Source organism: Melopsittacus undulatus, chromosome 10, assembly GCF_012275295.1.
Source record: "Melopsittacus undulatus isolate bMelUnd1 chromosome 10, bMelUnd1.mat.Z, whole genome shotgun sequence".
Taxonomy (NCBI): domain Eukaryota; kingdom Metazoa; phylum Chordata; class Aves; order Psittaciformes; family Psittaculidae; genus Melopsittacus; species Melopsittacus undulatus.
Genome location: NC_047536.1, coordinates 23,753,474 through 23,773,418, shown reverse-complemented (window position 1 = coordinate 23,773,418; position 19,945 = coordinate 23,753,474). Strand labels below are relative to the sequence as shown.

At 45.9% G+C, this 19,945-nt stretch overlaps 2 protein-coding genes across 2 annotated transcripts; one reads left to right on the top strand and one right to left on the bottom strand.

The window, feature by feature from the left end:
* The first annotated feature begins 759 nt into the window (after window positions 1-759).
* On the top strand, window positions 760-3,267 carry LOC101872563 (CMP-N-acetylneuraminate-beta-galactosamide-alpha-2,3-sialyltransferase 2-like). The gene is made up of 6 exons (XM_005147589.2): window positions 760-1,014; window positions 1,281-1,471; window positions 1,670-1,849; window positions 2,114-2,159; window positions 2,326-2,445; window positions 2,557-3,267. The coding sequence occupies exons 1-6, from the start codon at window positions 760-762 to the stop codon at window positions 2,722-2,724; spliced, it is 960 nt and encodes a 319-aa protein (XP_005147646.1). The 3' UTR covers window positions 2,725-3,267.
* A 989-nt stretch (window positions 3,268-4,256) lies between these two features.
* On the bottom strand, window positions 4,257-19,826 carry ERGIC3 (ERGIC and golgi 3). The gene is made up of 13 exons (XM_005147530.4): window positions 19,672-19,826; window positions 19,485-19,555; window positions 18,914-19,001; window positions 18,078-18,197; window positions 17,199-17,292; window positions 16,251-16,416; window positions 15,504-15,561; window positions 9,765-9,796; window positions 9,018-9,114; window positions 7,682-7,746; window positions 6,668-6,804; window positions 5,657-5,712; window positions 4,257-5,023 (listed from the first exon to the last, which is right to left on the bottom strand). Exons 1-13 carry the CDS (start codon window positions 19,757-19,759, stop codon window positions 4,944-4,946), a joined length of 1,152 nt encoding a protein of 383 aa, XP_005147587.1. The 5' UTR covers window positions 19,760-19,826; the 3' UTR covers window positions 4,257-4,943.
* Window positions 19,827-19,945: the final 119 nt, after the last annotated feature.

Below are 19,945 nucleotides of genomic sequence, written 5' to 3'. Positions count from 1 at the left end.
AGAATGGAAGCTGTCCCCACATCCCTTCTCCTCAAGCTTTCCTTAGCCTACAGGAGGTAGGTCCTGAGAGGCTGAGCACTTTGTGAACTCCCTGAAGACAAGAACACCTTTTTCAGTCTAACTTTAGGTTTACTTAAGTGTTTTTAGATGGAGAACAGAAATGTCACATAATTACGGTATTTAAGACAGGTTCATGCAGACAGTCCTCCTGTTCCTGCCTCCTGGCAATGGTTCAGCACCCTCGAAGCTGTAAATCCCCAGGCTGAGGAAGGGGTGATTTGCCACCAGCACAGTCACAGTGGGGAGGCCAAGGGGCTTCTGTGCCCAGAGGCTGCTCCCTGGTGCTGGTATGCGTGGAAGAAGGTGGCAGGGCTTTGCAGCAGAGGAGCTGCTCCATAGGCAGAGTGCTGCTGCTCTGGAGGGGTTTGGCTGGCAATAGAGGTGATGATGCTTTGCTGCTTGTTCAGGGGTCAATCTGCAGATCCTGAAGTGCCACAGGCAAAGAGCAGCTCCCTGTGCAGCATGTGCTGCCAGCCAGCCCTGCCCAGACTAGGTAACTATGGCAGTGCCAGAAGCAGAGCACAGCAATAAACCTGTTTGTTTGAAAAGGAAATGAGAACCAGACTAATTCAGACTCCTGCAGTACTGGTGAGCAGCCATGAATGTCCTGGGAGGCTGGGCAGGAAGGATGGGTGGGAAGGGGTCCAGTGGTGCTACTGCAACTGATCCCTGTGACATCTCACTGCAGATGGTGTGAGGATGCTGTGCCAGAGGCGCATGCAGGTGGTGCTGGCCCTGTGCTTGCTGCTGGTCCTGTGGCAATGCTTCCAAGCCCCCAGGGGTGGCATCAGCCCCTTCCCTCAGGCTCCTTCCCACCTTGATGCCCCTGCTGCCTACTGCACCACCAGCACCAACGGCTCCATGTGGTTCAATGCCCGCTACAACAGGACCATGGGGCCTCTGCTGACAGGCAGAGCTCATGAGCTCCCCTCCGACGTGGTTCAGTGGTGGCTGGTGAGTACTGGCTCAGGCAGGAGATCAGGGCTCTCCCTGGTCTGCCTGTGATGGGCAGGACCAAGATTAAAAGCAGGGACAAAGCTGGTGCAAGGATTCACTGTCCTCCCACACCATCTCAGAGCTGTCCTGCACCTTTTTCCTACCATCCCATTGGGTTTTTCTTTGCTTTTCCCAGAACTCTGCTGCGAGGAGCAGGGCTCCCCCCACTCTCAGGGCACTGGCCAGGGCCTGATGCTGCTTGTCTCTGCCCTTTCCCCCCACAGACACTGCAGGGTCCATCGAGGGGTGTCCAGCTCCAGGCCATACTTTGGCAGCTCTTCACTGTGCTTCCAGCTCCAACCGGCAGCTTGTGGGACCCAAATCACTGCAGGACTTGTGCGGTGGTGGGGAACTCCAGGTGGCTGAAGGACTCGGGCCATGGGCTGCGGATTGATGCACACGACTGGGTGCTGAGGTGGGTCACCTGAAGGGTTTGGGCTCTCTGCCTTCCCAGGACCCTGGCATGCTCAGTCTCCAGCCATCCTGCGTCACCCATGTCCCCTCTTTGCTGCTGGCCAGGGTGACCCGATATCCTTGCCTGGTGGGACTGGCAGCCTGGGACCAGTGGGGCACGTACCTTTGCTTTAGGATGTGCCTTTCTGTTGTCCTCCAGAATGAACAGGGCAAAGATTGCTGGCTTTGAGCTGGATGTTGGCATGAGAACAACCCATCACTTCATGTATCCAGAGAGTGCAGTGGACCTTGAGCCTGGCGTCCACCTCATCCTCGTCCCCTTCAAGCCACTGGACCTGCAGTGGGTGGCCAGCGCCTTCTCCACTGGAGAGCTCACACAGTGCGTTGGCCCTGGGGGACAGCATGTACTGTGCTGGAGCCCCTGAGGATGGTGTGGGGTGGTCCTGGAGACCCTGGTGCCTCAGTGGAGCACTATGGTCCTGATGAGACCAAAAGGCCCTTGTGTGAGAGTCCTTGCATCCCTCTGTACTGCAGTTTGTGGGCATGGGTGGGATGGTGGCTGTCCCCACTGGAGAACTGCCTCCAAAGCAGGCCCCAGCAGTAGGAGTGCTCACTGATCACTGCTGTCCTCTGGCTCTTGCAGCACATACACAAGAGTGAAACGGTTCATCAAAGCAGACAGAAACAAGGTAAGGGTTCCAGCTCCTATGGGGCACTCAGAGCTGCCTGGGCAGAGCCCAGGCTTGGTTTTCAGCTGGCTGTGAGCAGAGCCAGTGAGCAGGAGCCACACTGGTGGTAGGGGCTGTCCTGTCACAGCATGGTGAGCACCTGATGGCTCCTCCACTCCCCACTCAGGTGCTGATCCTGAGCCCAGCTTTCCTTAAGTACATCCATGACAACTGGACTCAGCACCACGGGCGATACCCCTCCACCGGCTTCACAGCCCTGCTCTTTGCCCTGCATGCCTGCCAGCAGGTGAGTATGAGTGCACCCACAGGGCTGGGTGCTGCTGCCAGGCCACCATTGCTTGTGTGTGTGTGCTCCAGCCCAGTGCCCTGCAGCGGTGGGTCTTGCTGCCTTGCACAGGTCTCCGTCTTTGGTTTCGGAGCAGACACCAAGGGGAACTGGCACCACTACTGGGAGAAAAACCGCTGGTCCGGAGCCTTCCGCAGGACAGGGGTCCATGATGCTGACACTGAATTCAGCCTCATCGAGAGACTGGCAGCTGAAGGCAGGATTTTATTCCACAGATGATGCATTTCCAGGAGACTGAAGCCAGGCTGTTAGTGCAGGAACTGGCAGCTCCTCCCGCTCTTAAGCTTGCTTGCACTGGTCCCACCAGCTGGACACTGTGGGTGCCACACTCCCATGTCACGAGATGTTGCACATGGCTGGACATGGCTCTGCCCATTATGGTTGGAAGAGGAGAGACATGAAGCTGGAAGTGCATGTGGAGCCTATGAGCTGCTGTGCGCACCCCTGCAGTGGCTACAAAGCCAGTGGGTGACAGCAGTGGTGGTAGCTGTCTGCATGATGGAGCTTTTGGGGGATGTTCATAGTTGTTCTTTAGGCAGTCTTTTTATAACTAAGGAAAAAACTCTGAAGCTCTATCAAAGAAGAAAGGAAGTCAAGCAAGCTGTCTGAAGACAGCAGAATCAAGTGCAGTTAAACTGATCTTTGAATAAACTTTGAGAACACAGGTGAATCTATTATTATTTGCTCTGTTACTGAGCTATTGGTGCTTTGGGAAGACAGCACAAACTGCCTCAGCTCCATCTGCAGAACAAGACTGCAGACCCTGGCAACAGCTCCCCAATGGAGGTTTTCTCCTCCAGAGCAGGGTTAGCAGGATGTATTTTCCCTTCATTCAATGACAAACATGAACATCCTTGACTCAAACTCAGCTTTTCCATGGCTATGAATCACTTGGTCTTTCAGTCTATTAAAATCACATTTTAATAGAATCTCTCCCACTCATAAGCTCTTTAATACCAGAAGTCTATATTACTTATTAGCTTCAATGATTTTTTAATCTCCATTTCTGTGTTTTCTGTTCCTCTTCTCTGTCATACCCAATTTCCCACACTGAGTCCAAGTCTTGCACTTACCTACCCCTCACTTTCTCTCAGTCCTAAGCCATGCTCTGTGCTATGTGCTCAGTGTTTTCCTGAGCTTTACAAATAGTTAGTTTTCTTATGAAAGACAAGTGATAGCTGGTAACTGTTTAACTGTGGGTTAAACTCTTGCTGCATTATTTCCATTCATCTTCCTCCTCCTGATTAAAAGGTTTAGGTACCAAGCTGTGTGCCCTGCTGTGGGACCGAAGCTGTGCAGGTCACTTTTTGTTCCTCATTTCCCCTTCCTCACACTGTAATAATATTATATAATCCTGACCCCATGGATTTATTAAATATTCTTGTTTCAAATATAAAACAAAAACTACTTTCAAATTAATTATAGAATAGCTTTTACTTTGCATTATCTGATCCTGAGCCCACCACAGTGTGCACTGTGGGACCAACTGCCTGGACCAGGTTAATACCAAAGTTGGGATTTCTGGTTTGCCTCAAAATGAGACAGGAATCCACAATATTTCATTTTTCCACATTATTTTCAAATTTATCCCACTGTAACTTCACATACCAAGCACTTTACTCACATTAAGTCATTAAAAAGACAAAAACCCCAACCACCATGATAGCTACAGACTTTGCCACAAGTGTGTTTTTAAATTAAAATTTCAAATAGTACCAGCATTAGTTCAAATCAATTATTCTTCCAAATGCTTTACCAAAACACAGAGAATGGGCTTTATTTCAAAATATAAGCAGAGGGGAAGTGAAAAACACAATCAGAGTTAAAAATCAATTAAAACTCCAGCTGTTTTTTTTGCTGAAACATCAACTTGCATCTTTCCTAAGAGCAACCTGGAGCAACTGCAATGCCCCACAGTACAGTAAGGACATCCCAAGTGCTATGTCTCACTACGTTGCCCCAGGACAGCTAGAAGGAATACAGCACATTGGCACAGAGGTCCGGCATACAGCATCAGCACTCAGACACATTTCTAAGAAAGCTTAAAAGCTAGATGGTGTTGCCAGAAAACTTACTTGGTGTCAACTTTAATCCATTCCAGGTCTCATGACAATACAGTACATTATTCCTGGAGGCAAACAGAATGCAGCATCTGTTTCAGGGAGGGAGGTGGAACTGAATGAATGTGGACTGACACAAAAGGGGTTTTACAGTAGGGTCTGCACAGCCAGATCAAGATGGCTATCTCTATAGCAGCAAGGTTCAAGCAGTTCCATCTACCTATTAATGCCAAACAAAGAATGATGGGACAGGAACCTAAGTGTGGTCAGGGCCATCTGGAAATTCAAAGCCTCTTCTCCTGTGCACTCAGATCACTTGTGTTTTCAAAAAACCTGTTTAGTTCTCCTTAGAGGTTTTTCCGTGGGGTCATTGCTTATTTATGTTGTCTTCCCAAGTTCAATTTTCTTCTGGATGGCACGTGCTGAGTGATAGATCAAGGAGTCAATGAGTCCTGCAACTAAAAGGAAAAAAAAAAGGATCAAGCCAGACAACCCTCAAAGAGAGAACAACTACCGCAGAAATCAAACACAAACCCTTCTGTCAGTGGAAAGGAATTCCAGATCCTCCAGACAGAAAACAGCTGCTGCTGCTCAGAATAAGGTGCTCATCTCATGAGGACAGACAAGATCCAGCTGGCAGGACAGAGGTGATCATGCTTCTCCAAAAACAGATCTCTCTCACAGAGGTAAAAATGAGACAGGCCAAGTCATGTGTGTTTACTGATGAGTGAGAATAGCTTGGAGAGGAAGCTGATGCTGAGCTTTATGGAGTATCATTGCCCTGACCCTCCTTGTCAAGGGTATGGTTCCCATTTCTCATTTCACAGTAACCTGAACAGTAAGCTGCTCTACCTGACACTGCCCTTGATGGATGCCCTTTACCAGAAACCACAATGTTTACTCACCAAGGACACAAAGCAAAATAAATTGATGCCTTTAGTTCTTTCTGCAGTATTTTCCCAAAATCTCTCCAGGACTGAAGGAGACTATTAATTCAGGGCTTGTTTGGGAGCACAGAAAAGCTCAGAATGGGTCCCCTGCACCTGCATTGATTGAGGTGGCTTTCACAGGACAGGAACCTGAGCTCCTACCTGTAAATATGCCTCCAACGATGGCACAAACTCCCGTGAGAAAGTGTGTAAAGGACCTAGAATGAGGAAAACAATTTGAACAACCAGCAGGAGTTCAGATACTGTCAAATAAGTAACAATGAGCTTATAAAAACTAATTCATAATTATAATAATGTTCATCATAGCACTTTATGTACTTTATAAGCACTTTATAAGTATGCGTTATATAGATATTAATAGAGAACAATTAACAGATTTAACAAATACCCCCTATTTCCTACAGAATGGCGTTTATCACTGATACTTTTACTGAGTGGCACCAGGCAGCATTAGACCACTGTGCCCTAATGAGCACAACACTAACACTTGGAGGCAAGTACTGAATTTATAAGCCTTTTAATCCCTAAGATTTCATCCATTCCTACCCAGACAGAATCCACAGCAGACTTCTGTAACTCAAAACTAAATCACTAAGCATCTCTTAATATACTTTAAGGTACAGTCATTGGCTGTCTCTTATTACGATCCTAAAAGATCGAATAGCTAAAACACCTTCCATTCTCCTGTAACTACATGCCTGTGATTAACGGAGGACGTGAAGGAAAGAAAGGTTCCACACTGACCACAACACGTAGAACAGCTATAGCAAACATAGACTAAGTAACCAGGTTGGAGCTGTTGGTGCTGGTAAGATGGGTATGCTATATAAATCGAGTCTTCAGACTGAAAAAAAGACTTTGAGGAAATCAGTCTGATCCAGGAACCACTGTATCAGACTTCTCACTGCCCCAATTTCCTTCTTCATCTAGATACTGGATTAAAACACTTCAGGTACTATCAGAAAGTCCCCTATCCCTTCCAGCTGCTCACATGGAGAAGGACATTTGAGAGTGCCTCTTCCTCTCCACTGACTGGGAAGGGGCTCGGGTGGCTTTCACACATTTGCATGGTCATGTCTAAGCAAGGGTGGAGTTTTAAGCTATGCAAAAAGACGAAATCAATGGAGAATGAATTAAATAGATGTCTCTTACCTGTGTTTCTCCGTCAGCTTCACCATCATGGGTGAAAGCTCATAGAGCACAAATACGCCAGGCAGGCCCTGGTCTCCTAATAGCCCATTGGCTATTTTCTCATGCCGTGTAACAGAAAACTGGTTAGTCCTTACCACCTAGCAGGAAGCAAACACAGCAAACATTGTTCAGTTAACAGGGGACACAAAAGTCTACTATTAGGCTACCAAATCATGTGTTAGGTGAACCATATCAATGTAGCCCTGCCCACTCACTTGTGGGGGCCTTGACAAGTGGTTACAAAGGGTCTCAAACAGCACCATCAGGATCAAGTCTATTACTACAGGCTAGTCATTAAAGCCGCAGTTAGCCAAAGGACAAGTGATGCATGTGTCCCCAGACTGGACTGTTTTAGTCTCTGCTGGCAGGTAATGGCACAAGTTGCCCCTCTCGACCTCAACCCAAGAACAAATCATCCTATACCAAGACACAGTCCACCTAAGCATGTTTCAAGAGGCTACACTGTGGTGAGAAATCCGTATGTACTCAAGAGTGAGGAAATAGTACAGAAAGTCAGGAGAGTGCCAGAGCTGCAGAAGGACACAGTTTCTGTTCCTGGGATCTTCACCTCACCCTGGTATCTCATCAGTAATGTTTTTATCCTACCTGTTCCAAAAGGAGGACATTTACTGAAAGCAGGGCTGGAAAAATCTACCCATCTTCTTTTGAAAGCTAAAGGAGTTTTTAAGTTGGAGATAAGCTGATCTTGGATTATTCCCCAAAGAACATTTTTAGGACTTCCTTACTGCTTTGAATTCTCTCAAGTATACATTATGGGATTCATGAGGAAACATGATGAAAATACATGATCATTTTGAACTAGGTGGGATTGAGAAGGCTGAAATCTGCTTCATCACTGCTGTGACATTACAGGTAATATTACACCCCAGACACTTATTCTTGCAAGGGTGGTGGTATGAAGAAAGTCAAGCAGACTGTGTTGCTTGCCAAAACAATAGGGAAAAAGGTACTTACTTCACCATCTACTTTCATATACACTGTGGGAACCACTTTGACAAAATACTGAAACATCATGGAAGCTATAAGCAAAGACAGAGAGACACAGTTAAAACCATGGAAGAGCTGGAAAGCTTAACTGACAGCTTAGGTAGACACAACCTGGGTTTGTTCAACTTGTCACAGAACATCCTTCTGCACAACAGCTCCTGGGGGGTTTCAAGGACATTAACGTTACTGGCTGACATGAGTTTTTCTTTTGCAAAGTGACTCTCGTTCTTGTCCCAACCAAAAGCAAAACTACAAACATTCTCACCTTGACTAAATGGAAAACTTTCTACAAACCAGTTACTTTGCTACCATTTTACCACTACAACTTCCTGAAAATTTTTATTCTGGCACACAAAAACCTTTATATTTAATGTCATAACATCATCAAGGAATTATTCCTAATTAGTCCTAATTCCTCAAGGACTGGAAAGCTTCAGCCTACAGAGAGAATTTTACCAGCCAGCTACAGGTCCTCTCTCAGTTTGCTAATCCACAAAAAAACTGCAGCACCATGACTGTATCAAGGATTATGACACCTTTTTATTTTCCTGTATTCTATTTGAAGTATTATCTTTTGGGTTTAAGAATTAAAATTTATGGTAGAAAATTTAAAGGAATGGATTCAGGGAGGATTAACAATCCTACCACTGCTTTAAAGCAAACAACTTCTTTCTCCTATTTCAGTATATATCAGCATCCCAAATACCTGCAAACACAGACTTTGTAGACTTCAGTGGATCTAAACAAATAACTGGTGTCTGCAGTGGTTTATGAAGTGGAAAAGGCACACGAGAAGGCTTCTGTAAAAAAACCAAGATAACAGTTTAAGCAGAAGCAGCATGAGGAGAGAATTGCCTTTCCTTCTCCAGCCAGCAAACTGGAGCCATCTAGAAACATCAGCAATATTTCAACCTCACTGCTGCGGTTCAGCTGTTACTGTTGGGTAGATGAAGGTCAGGGCAGATACCACACCTCTCCAGCAACTATCAATTAGGCCTTTTTTCTCTATGCTGCATCCTCTGGTTATCTCCTACTGCCCACAGCTGAACAGGACTGATGTAGGCATCTAATAATGATGTGCTGTACCTACTGTTGGGCATCCATGAACACTGAAAAGAGAGATCTTTCAGAAAGCTCACAGAAAACACATTGGCATATTTGTTCCAGATGAATGGAGGCAGAAAGAGCACAAGGTGGAGTCCACATTTTGTACAATACTGTCAAGTTTCTTGTTAAGGACTGGGAACTTTGCTCCTTATTAATACAGACATTTAAAAGGAGATTTCTCTCAGCTGGCTTTTACCTTGCTGTGCAGTGACATCCGTCCCATCCAGAGGGTTCACAATGCCTGGATAATCCCTTCCAAAGGAGAGATGTTTGATATAGTGCGTCATATTGATCTGAAATGGAAATGCCAATAACTCAACTGCACAGCATCCAAGGTACAAAGTAAGGGGCCTAAAATCAATTATTTGTGTATTTTTCTGAGCATGGCTCTGGAACAGACAGGTCCTCCCTTACTCTGTGTGTCCAGACAGTAAATTCCAAAGCACCTGCTAATCTTTTTTATTCATGGGAGACTCCAAGATTGGAATTTCTCCTTTTTCTGCTGGAAATCGCCAGATGCAGATGCCCTTCCTACCCACCTATAGAGCAGGCTCTCACACCCACTCTTCTGCCTGCCCCTGGCTTAGTTACAGCATGCTGTCAGCTGCCTCGGGGCATAGGCATCACCTGCTTTCCCCCCAGTACAAAATAAACTCCAACAGATCCAGAAGCAGTTGTGAAACTGTCAACCTTAGAAAGTCAGGAAGCACAAACTAATGAGCAAGGCAGTCTCAGGTAGAGGGGAGCAGACTTGCCAGGCAACATGCAGATATCCCAGAACGTACTTCAGAGCCCTGTGTGAAACCTTCCCAAGGTACTGCTGACACTCATAAAGCCAAATCCGGCCGGGATCAGAACACTATGATCTCAGCTGAGCAAAAGGGGGGAAAACCAAAAGGAAAACTGACAAAGAAAACCAGAACACTATCTTGGCAACACTTACGTTATCAAGTCCGAAGCTCTGCAGATCATGAACTGTAATAGAAAAATAGTGTAACAATATAGCTCACACTGTGGTAACAAGCAGATCTATTTACCTTATTCTAGCTTATAAGGAAGCTCCTCTCATGTCCATCGCGATCTAAAACAGCAAGAAAATCGCCTGGGTTTTTCTCTTGCTTGCAGTAGGGTATGTGACAGATGAAACTGCTGCAATTCCCCTCCTGACAGAGACTAGCCACTGCTACAGTGAGGGAAAGGAACTTTAATTTGGGGTTACTTCAAATTAGGTATTTCAGTCCTCACCTTAATGTATTCTTAATCTAGGGCAAAAACAAGATCCCAGGGGCAAGCCAGGAAAACTGCACTGTTACCTCAGTCACCACCTGACACACATAGCTCCTCACTACTGTAAAACACAGAGGCGCAACAGATCTGAACTAACAACTGAGCAGAGCATGAGCCTTAACATCAGATGCAAGTGCCCTAAGGAAATAATCATCATCTTGGTGATTCCCAGCACTCTGCCTACCAGTCTTGTTACTGCCGCCCAGAGAACACACTGGGAAAGGAAAAGTCTTTGTGGGGATGGCCTGAACCGGAAATTTGTCAAGCAAATTGGTGGGGCCAAGGGGACTGTCACCAACGTTAGGGCCTGGGGAATCTGGCCTGCCCTGCATACAGCAGTATGACAACACCAGCAGTGGCATGCATCCCCAGATGGGATATAGCAAAGATATAGGCAATGGAAGGCAACACGTATCTTTTGGTTGGCTACTTATATTTGACTTCATGCAATGCCAAAAGCATCAATCTCAGGGTGAAAATACAACTTGATTTCAGTATTGCTCCTACCAGATTCAGCCAAAGTCACACAATGGCCTTAAAGTAGCCAGAGGCCATGGCACATTTTACCAGGTAAATTCACACTCAGGAAGTGAGACCTAACCTTGCACCTTAGAAAAGGAAAACACACTTCAGAATCACAGGCTATTATTCTGGGAGCTGATGGAGTCAGATCACCAAGTGCTGCTCCTTTGAAGGGCTTCTGATATACAGCCTAGCACAAGAGAGGCTACAAAGCTAAAGAATTGATCGGAAGTCACCTCTCCTTTAAAACATTCACTTAACATGAGTATGCTGTCAACTCAATCTTTTTTCCATTAACATCTTTCAATAAAACACCAGAAGCTTTACTTCTATTCCTATAAAACCCCTCCTAAACCCAAAGAGATATGCATGCAAAACTGAGAATACTTAGTTATGAAGAAAAATGCAGAACTGAAATACACAGTTAGGAAAGGAAATGCTAAGCCTGAATGATACTTCTCCTAACAATTTGGGAGAGGCCCTTGCATGTCACAGTTAAAATATTCAATGCTCAGAAACTAAGGCTGCAATGACTTGAATTAAGGCAATGGTTCTGTGTGACAAAGCTCAGATCTGCGGTGGCTTCAGACAGTCCTGTTGCTGTCTCAGGCAAGCAGGCAAACCACTACCACTAGAGCACAGTGATTTGTGTGCCCAAGCTGCAGCTGGAGCAAAGAATTCATTTGGCTTTAAAAAAGAAACTCTGACAAAAAATACAAAACAGATGTGAAATGGTGGGCAGGGAAAGGGAAGAAGGGAGAAGTGGCCTTGGGATTATGCTGTGCTGGTTTTCTTAACGGTTACCTGCAACACCCTGCTTCATGCTGAAGTACTGTTTGCACTTAAGAGTGCAGTGGCTTAGCCTGTTTAGAGAATAAACAGAAGACCTTAAAAGACTTGTAGGCTAGGACTGGAGACTCTTATTCCTGAAGAAACACAAAAACATATTTCTTACTTCCTGTAACTGCAGGTAAGTGCCTAGCTAGACAAAATAAAGAGACCTGCAAAACACCTCAGGTTTGTCAAGAAGTCTGTTTGGCTTTGTATAAATTAGTTTTCTTCACTCTTTTAGGAGCAAAGTTTTAAGAACTGCTGTCTGAAGAGTTCTTCCCCATTTCTGAGCTGAAAAACCACAAAGCCTCCTCAGACTCCAAAATGCAGTCCTTTAACTGTAAAACAGGTTAACAGCACTTAAGGCCACTCAGAACTCTGTCAATAAACACAGGAAGATTGCAAGAAACTCAATACACAGCTACTCAAACACAGTGCCCCAAGATGAGCTTAGAAACCAATGTGCAAACTGGGGATGAATTTTCTCCAGGAAAATACCTCACAGTAAGAGGATGCATTGTGAAGAGGGGACTGGGGCAACCAGCAACAAAACATATTGCAGCTAGGGGAGGGAGCGAGCAAATTCAAAAGCCTGAGTCCTGTACCAGATGTTCGTGAGTTGAAATGCCACATCTCAGCCTGGAATGATCATCCTTAAAAAAAAATCCAATGGCTAACAAATACATGGAAAACCTCCTACCAAGTATTCTGAGATTAGCATGAATTCCCAGGAGAAATTCTCTAGTCTGCTGTACAAATGAGATTCAATGAGATCATTACCCCATCTGACTTCAAAAGACAGAAGTCTCTCCCACTTGCCACCACATCCCCCTCAATTAAACTATCTGCACAGAGCAACTATTAATCTGCCAACACTTAAATCTCCAATACTCATATATTCAAATTGATTAAGACAAAGATTCTCAACCTCTTCAACCTGCTGCCCTCATTTACCACAGAAGATGACCTGGGATGCCTCTCCTTTTAGCTTGAAGGAAATCTAAACTCCCAGCCTAGAGCAATAGCTCCTCTCAAAGGAGATTCATGGGCACAGCAAATAATTGAAATTACATTAGCTCTGTAGTAAAAGTTTTAGAGGGGACAAAAAACAAAGGATACAGCAACACTTACTCTCAACAGCGTGCACTGCAAAAATGAGCAGAGTAGGAGAGAAAAGAGAAATATTCAGATCCTTTCAATAAAATGATACAGCGATTCAGATAGAGCAGCATTTAAAACGTGTACCGAAATGAGGAAGAATAACAGCTTTGCTGCTGTGCTTTCTAGACAAATGACTCCCTAGCTAGCCAAAGGACTGATACAGGGCCAAGCAACCATTTATAGTGTAACAGAGAAACAAAACTGCAGGAATTAACTACCAAAAGGAAAAATACAGTGGGAGGTCCATAAATGTTAAGTGAGCACCAAAGCAGCATGCCAGAGGACAATGCTGGTTATAGTTAAGATTCTTTTTCAGTCTTAAGATAACAGAAAGGTCATTTTAGGAGCAATCAAAGCTATCCAGAAGTGCACTCCAAATTCACAACATCAAAGTTCAAAGCTGGGTAACAAGTTTTTGTCCTCAGTCAGTCCTGGGCTTCTTTCATCACACCTGATGCACAGACAAGGCAGCAAACCATGAGGTTGCTGTTGCTCATTCCATTGCAATATCCCAACAAAGGCAAATACCTGGAAGGATGGAGGGCAGGGGAAGTGCATGTTTGGATGGCATAGCTCAAAGGAGGTGAAGTAACCTCCATTTTTATTTGTTTAGGAAGACAATTCACGTGTATTCAATACCATGCATGACAAACCAGTAACTGTCATAGACTTCCGCCTCCTCACATTTGGCCCTCTGAATTCTTCACACAGCACTTTCAACTCCCTTTGCCACATGCTATACCCCTGGTGGTGCTTCTACAGTAGCATGGGTTTTGGTTTGGAGAAGTATGAAAAATACAGAGCCTCCAGATGGCTGCCTGAAAAAGGCTAGGCATTCCAAACAACTGCTATGACTTGAGTTCTGGTGGATTACAGTGCAGTGACAAACGGAACATCACATTTGTGGTCTCCAAAACAGACTTGATGTAAGTTGAAAACAGTTTGTCTACCTGCACAGCAATGGGTGAGACTCTGCATCTTTCAGCACCAAGACAATGAAACGCCTAAAGGAGCTTACCAGCATAAAAAGAAAAGTCCTGAGCAATGCTGAGGATGAAATAAGAGTCTCATCCTCCAGTAACCAGTTTGGGGATGAAAATTATTTATTCCCTGGCAGACACCACTTTGGGTCAGAAGTTAGAATGAGTTCACACAAACACCCTCTGTGGAAGGAATAATGTACAGGTGATCTACCAGGGGATCTGGATTTCCTCCACACCAAAATAGTGCCCTTGACTGATGGGGATTGAGTACCACACTATTGGATGGGCAGAAGAGCTCAGATGAGGGTAGAAGGCCTGTGTAATAGTAGCAGCTCCACAACAAGTAGGGCTCCAGGAAAGGAACAGAGAAAGAGGCTGCAGTGTCTGCAGAAAAAAAAAGAATTTATGTCACTTGCTCTTGATTACCAGTGAGAAGATACTAAGGGACTTAAAAAATTACAACCAGTCTTCAGCCAAAGACCGCATGTCCTTTTGACACTCAGCATTCAAAACATTAAATGTAATGTCACACTTCAAAAACCTGATCAAGGTAACTGCAAACATTCTATTAAACCACAAATATTTTCTATCAAGCTCCTGCTAAAGATGTAAGGGAGCAAAGTCCCTCTCACTGTAAGAGAAGATCATGTTCATGACCACCTGAGGAACCTGAACATTGCATTTTGTCTATGGGATCTGACAAAATGCATCCCAGTATCCTGAGGGAATTGGCTTGTATAGTTGCTTCACCACTGTGCCTGGGAAAGTCATCAATCAGATCTTCATAAAAGCTATGTTAAGGCACATGAAGGACAGGGAAGTGATTTGAGACAGCCAGCATAGCTTCACCAAGGGCAAGTCCTGCCTGACCACCCTAGTTACCTTCTACAATGGAGTGACTGTATCAGCAGAAAAAGGGAGAGCTACTGATGTTGCCTATTTGGACTACTGTAAAGCCTTTGCTACAGTCCCCACAACATCCTTCTCTCTAACTTGGAGAGAGATATGAATCTAGAGTGTGGACTATTCAGTGGATGAGGAACTGGTTAGATGGTCACATCCAGAGGGTGTGACCTTTTAATAGGGCCTGAAGCTACAGAACAAGAGGCAATGCTTTTTAAACTAGAAGAGGGTAGATTCAGTCTAGATAAAAGAAATCAGGGCAGTGAAACACTAGTACAAGTTGCCCAGAACAGTGGTAGATGCCCCAGCCCTGGAAATATTCAAGGCCAGGCTGTACAGGGCTGTGAGCAACCTGACCTACATGAAGACATCCCAGCTTCTTTCAAGAGGGGCTGGACTAGATGACCTTTAAAGGACTCTTCAAGTCCAGATCATTTTATGATTCTATAAGCTACTGCTATTCTGGACACTGTGCGTGTATGTACATGTATACTTGAAGAGTCCTTTGTAACTTAAATTTTACCCTAAAAGTTCTGAACTGCTTTATCTTCTGAGGCATTCTCCAAAATATCCCTTCCAGAGATAGTGATACTCAGGTCCTGGACTGAATACATTCTTTGAGACTGGTTTACAGCAGAGCAGCAAAGTTTTATGGAAGAAATTAAACTGTTTCAGAGCAGTTTCTCATTCTCCTCCAAGTTCTTCCCCACATATGTGGCAGCATCTCCAGAAAGCACTTTTCTATTTGTCCATGATGGTTCTAAACCTTTGTTACAACAATTCAACAACATCCACCCCACTGAAGCAGTCCTTTGCTAGCATGGAGAGCAATGCAAAGATGTTGTGACCCCACGGCAGGGGAGACGGAATTAGATAATATTTAAGGTACCTTCCAACCCAATCAGTTTATGATTCTGCACTCAAAGAAATTCAAAGAAAAAGGTCAGGTACACTTGGAGCTAAAGGCCAATAAAAAGGGAAAGAAAATACTTTACCATGTACATGAGACTGCTGGAAACTCTTTCCTGGTGCAAAGTGAAAATTTCCAGCTACCTGCAAGAAAGAATAATCTTTCACTAAAAGGTCTGAATCTATATAAATACATACTGATGCTGAAAATAACTGGTTTATGCAAATTACTTTGGTGGACATAAAAATGAGAAGGAGGAAGAATTTACTGTGAGGGAACTGACTGCTGCTGCAGGAAAACAAAATGGTATCACATAACAGAGGTTGAGAGTAACTGTGAAGAGAGTAAGCAGTTAATACAGTAAGCAATGGTGATCCAATGTACACAGCCACAATAAGAAGCTTCATGCAAAAATAAAGCACTAAACTAAAACTTCTGCTGGCAGGTTGTTGGTTTCTGTTATCTCCAGCATCCACCAGTGACCTCTGTTTTAAGATTAGTAGGGGAGTTGGGAACATCCAGCCTCAGAGAAGCTGTCTCTCCTTCCCAGGAACTTCAGCAACATGACTCACTAGCCAGACAGTAGAAAAAGCGAAGCTTCTCTAGCCAGCATGCTTCCCACTAGCCCACACAACCAACCACAGGATTAGCCCTTTCCCACCACTCTTCCTGACTCCCCTACTGAACCCATTCACAGGCATGAGCACCTGCTGAGCCCAGGGTTATTACATTCCAGGCCTGGGAACACCTAAAGTTGGAGAAGGAAAGGAACTTTGCCTTTTCACAGTCCTCACCATCATGCAGCAGGTTCACAGCAAAACCCATGTCTCACCTTGTTGACTTCTAGGAAACCATACACTTGGCAGCCCTCGTTCTTCTGCTCTTGCATTTTCTGGCTAAACCCTTCCCTCTTGCATTGCTCTATGCTATCTGGGTTCTTGAAGGCCCAGCCTCGCCGCCTGTAGGCTTCTCTGACATCATCACAAGTGTTACAACACCTGCAAAAGCACAAACACCATCTTCCCATCTTTATCACTTTGAATCCTTGGCAGAGTCTTCTTCAATGAAGCAATAAAGGAAACATCAGGGACCAGAACTTGAAATGGGCCCAGTGTTCCTAAAGGATCTTGAGCTTCTTGATGTATTGAGATGTTGGTGTGAGGATGCAAGCTGGTTTAATGCAATCTGAAGAGGGCTTTGCCTGTCCAGTGAGACAGCCAAGTCACTCCTTGACAAAGAAATGTGCTAAAAAAAAACATCAGTGTCCCACAGCTCTCAGCAGTTTGCACTTCCCCATGTGAACAAAGCACCTGTCCGCTTCTACTCCTCATTTGCTCTCTTTTTTAGGCTAACAATGTCAAAATGGGCAGAAGGGTTAACGGCAAACTTTTTTCATTACCTCTCTAACACTGGATAAAACCTCAGTCACAGTAAAAAACAGGTTTCTTACTTGGCTCTCCCCTCTGGACACAAAATAACTCCAGAAAGGATAAAGTTTGCTGAGATATAAGATTTGTGTTACTGCAAAGTCTGTGCAGCTTGCACTGCCCTTAAACAAGCATGTAGATGAATTAGACAACCTAACTCTGCATGTTCTTCACAAGCAAGAGTGCAGCTTCCAAAGGCGTAACAAAAGCCACAACAATTCTCACCATTTTCTGAACACACGCTCAAGACAATTTAATTCCCTAGACATCCACAGGCATTTGGAAAAGAAAACAAATGCAACATAACAGCATGAAGTCAAGTGCTAAAAGGTTAAAAAAGGTGTAGATGTTACCGAATGTCCTCTGACTCTGCCCCATAACAGCTCTCGCAGCGATCGGCATCCAAAGAATTTGGATCAAACACTTTTTCTTCTTCTTTCCCCAGCTCTAAGACAAAAGAGGATTCAGAGTGATGAGGTGGGACTAGAAAGGGCATTTGTGTTCTTGTCCTGCTCAACTGAGCAACACAAATCAACTAATTTACGTTGTTACACAGAACCACACTAGTTCCCACAAAAGGAGCTCATGTTTGCAAAGGAAATGCTTGGACAGTATTATTGTTAGATGGCAACACCTGACCACTGTTGTGTCTGCTTTGTATTGAAGGACAAAGATGAATCCTAATACGCAAATAACACAGAGGAGAGGTTTCTGTAACCAGGGACCACATACTACAACTTCTAACTGATAAACCAACTAAAATACATTTATCAGGTGGGCATTAACATGAACAGTGCAATAAGGTGCAAGTTTAGACTTAAGTTTAAGCTCAAGTGTCCAGTCACTGGAGCCTTCACTGGAGAGAGGATCCCTCCTCCAACCAGGTCATCCTGTTTGTCAGCCCACTGCGATTTAAAGACAACCACAGCCCTGGTTTGCCAGAACAGCTGCTGGACTTCCCACCGTAAAAGACCATTAACTCAGCAGCCGAAATGCATCCACGAGTCCTTGTCATAATTTCAGAGGGATCAGGCACAGATTTGCCTTGCACAAGCAGTAAGTACAACTGGAGTTTGTCTGATCTGCCACTTTAATAGATTGGTGTGCTACAAATTCTGCAAGACTTTGACGTATTTAAATGCTCTTCAGCTGTCACCTGTTCTCCAAACAGGCACACAGTGATAAGAAGACTAAAAGAACATCCATCCAAGCAAGGCATAACAGCATCTCACCGTGTCTCTCGGCCTCTGGAGTCACACGCTTCCCAGCTTTATCCAAACGTTGCTTAAACAGATTGTGCTCTACATCCAGCTGCTGCTCTCCTGCTACATCCATGGCATCGATGCTCAGGTCTGAAACCAACAAGCAAGGAAAGCAGTTGATGACCACACATTTGTTATGGCTTGTGCCAGGCTGAGGAACCATTCAACCAGTGAAAAGACAATCTTTCAGCGAGGAGGACAAGATGTGCCAGACTGATAGCTTCTCTGCACAAAACAGCAGAGCCTTCCAGCCTCTCTTGCCTTCTAACACCCTTTTAGATGTGACAAAGCCAAAACCAGTAATATCTCTTGGCTGGTCAGAAGGAAGTCAGACGCTACATCAAGCCCAGTGCATTGCCCAAAAGAATTACTACATGAGAATAAGCAGCAGGGCTTACAGCCAGAAGTGAAGCACAAAAATGACAGAAAAGTTTTGCCTCCTTAAGTAACTACCAAAGGAGGACTTTGAGATTTCCAACACCACTGCAGCTACATCCTGAATCACAAGTGAACTCCGCCACAGCTTTTTAAGTATGACTGAGCTCTGTGAATAATTACAACACCATACAAAAGTGTAAAGGGGATTTATGCATGTTATCCTCATTTATAACCCAGACAAATAGCACTGCCTCACTGGAAGCACTGCTTCAAGTGCCCAGCCTGGCTGGAACACGGTGCAACCACAGGTATCACCAGTTCCTCCCTGCCCATGGCCCAAGCAGCAGCACAGTTCTCTGAAGCACCAGGCACACTGGACATCCCGGCAAGGAGCAAAAGCATCCCCAGTACTCAGAAGTCTGACTCACAAGCACAGGGCATATGTGGAAAAATAACATCGAGATTGATCTTCAGTTTATCTCCCCTCGATTTGTCCACGTACAATTCCGGATGAACCTAGGAGCAAAGGAGAAACACAGAGCCCTGTTCCACTTGGCAGCAAATCAAAGGGCCTGCTTCCCTCCACCGCTCTGGCCCAGGAGCTGATGTTTAAGAGGTGGGATTTAGGAGACACGGGAGCTACTGCCTCCAGCACCAACCAAGCTCTTGCCACTGCAGACTCTTACAACAGCTCCTCCTTGGGCAACCTCAGCGCTGGGGGGCACGGGGGGTGCTGCTCGCTCTCTTTGCGGCCAGCGCAAGCAGCGGGAGAGGCTTTGAGACACTCATCAGAGAAGGCCACTAGGCAAACTCTGCGACAGCGGCTCTCGGGGAGGGAGGACGCGAAACCCCCGGCAGAGCCGCGGCGGGTGAAGCTGCTGCCAGGGAGGCCCACAGGAGGCGGAGGAGAACGGCAGCCACACGGCCGCCTCTACGCCGGGGCACCTCGGGCATGGGGCAGCCCCGCCGGGAGGCTCGCCCCCCACCGCCGCTACTCACCTCCTTCGTGAGGTAGTACTGCAGCTCCGAGAAGAACAGCACCACCATGATGAGCCCGCTGACCACAGTCACTGCCGGCGAGGAGAGAACCACCGTCAGCCCCAACGCGGCCCCCGCGCACCCGACGGGCCGCCCGCTGCCGCCCGCCTCGGCCCGGGCAGGCCGCTCAGCAGCCGCCACCGCTCACCCAGCGCGCCGCCACACGTCTTCACCCGAAAGTCTTCCAGGGTCTTGGGGAAAGCATCGAACCGCTTTAGCCGCCACAGCGACTCCATGGCGCGGCCCGGAAAGAAACCCGCCTTCCGGGCCGGGGCCGCCCGGCTCCGCCCCGATGGGCACCGCGGCCTGGAGCAGGCGGGGATGGGCAGGGAAGGGGAGGGTTGAGCTCCGCTGCCGTCTCTTCAGCTGCTCCCTCTGCTGCCAACGGGCTCGGGCCTCTGAGTGGCACCCGAGAGACACCG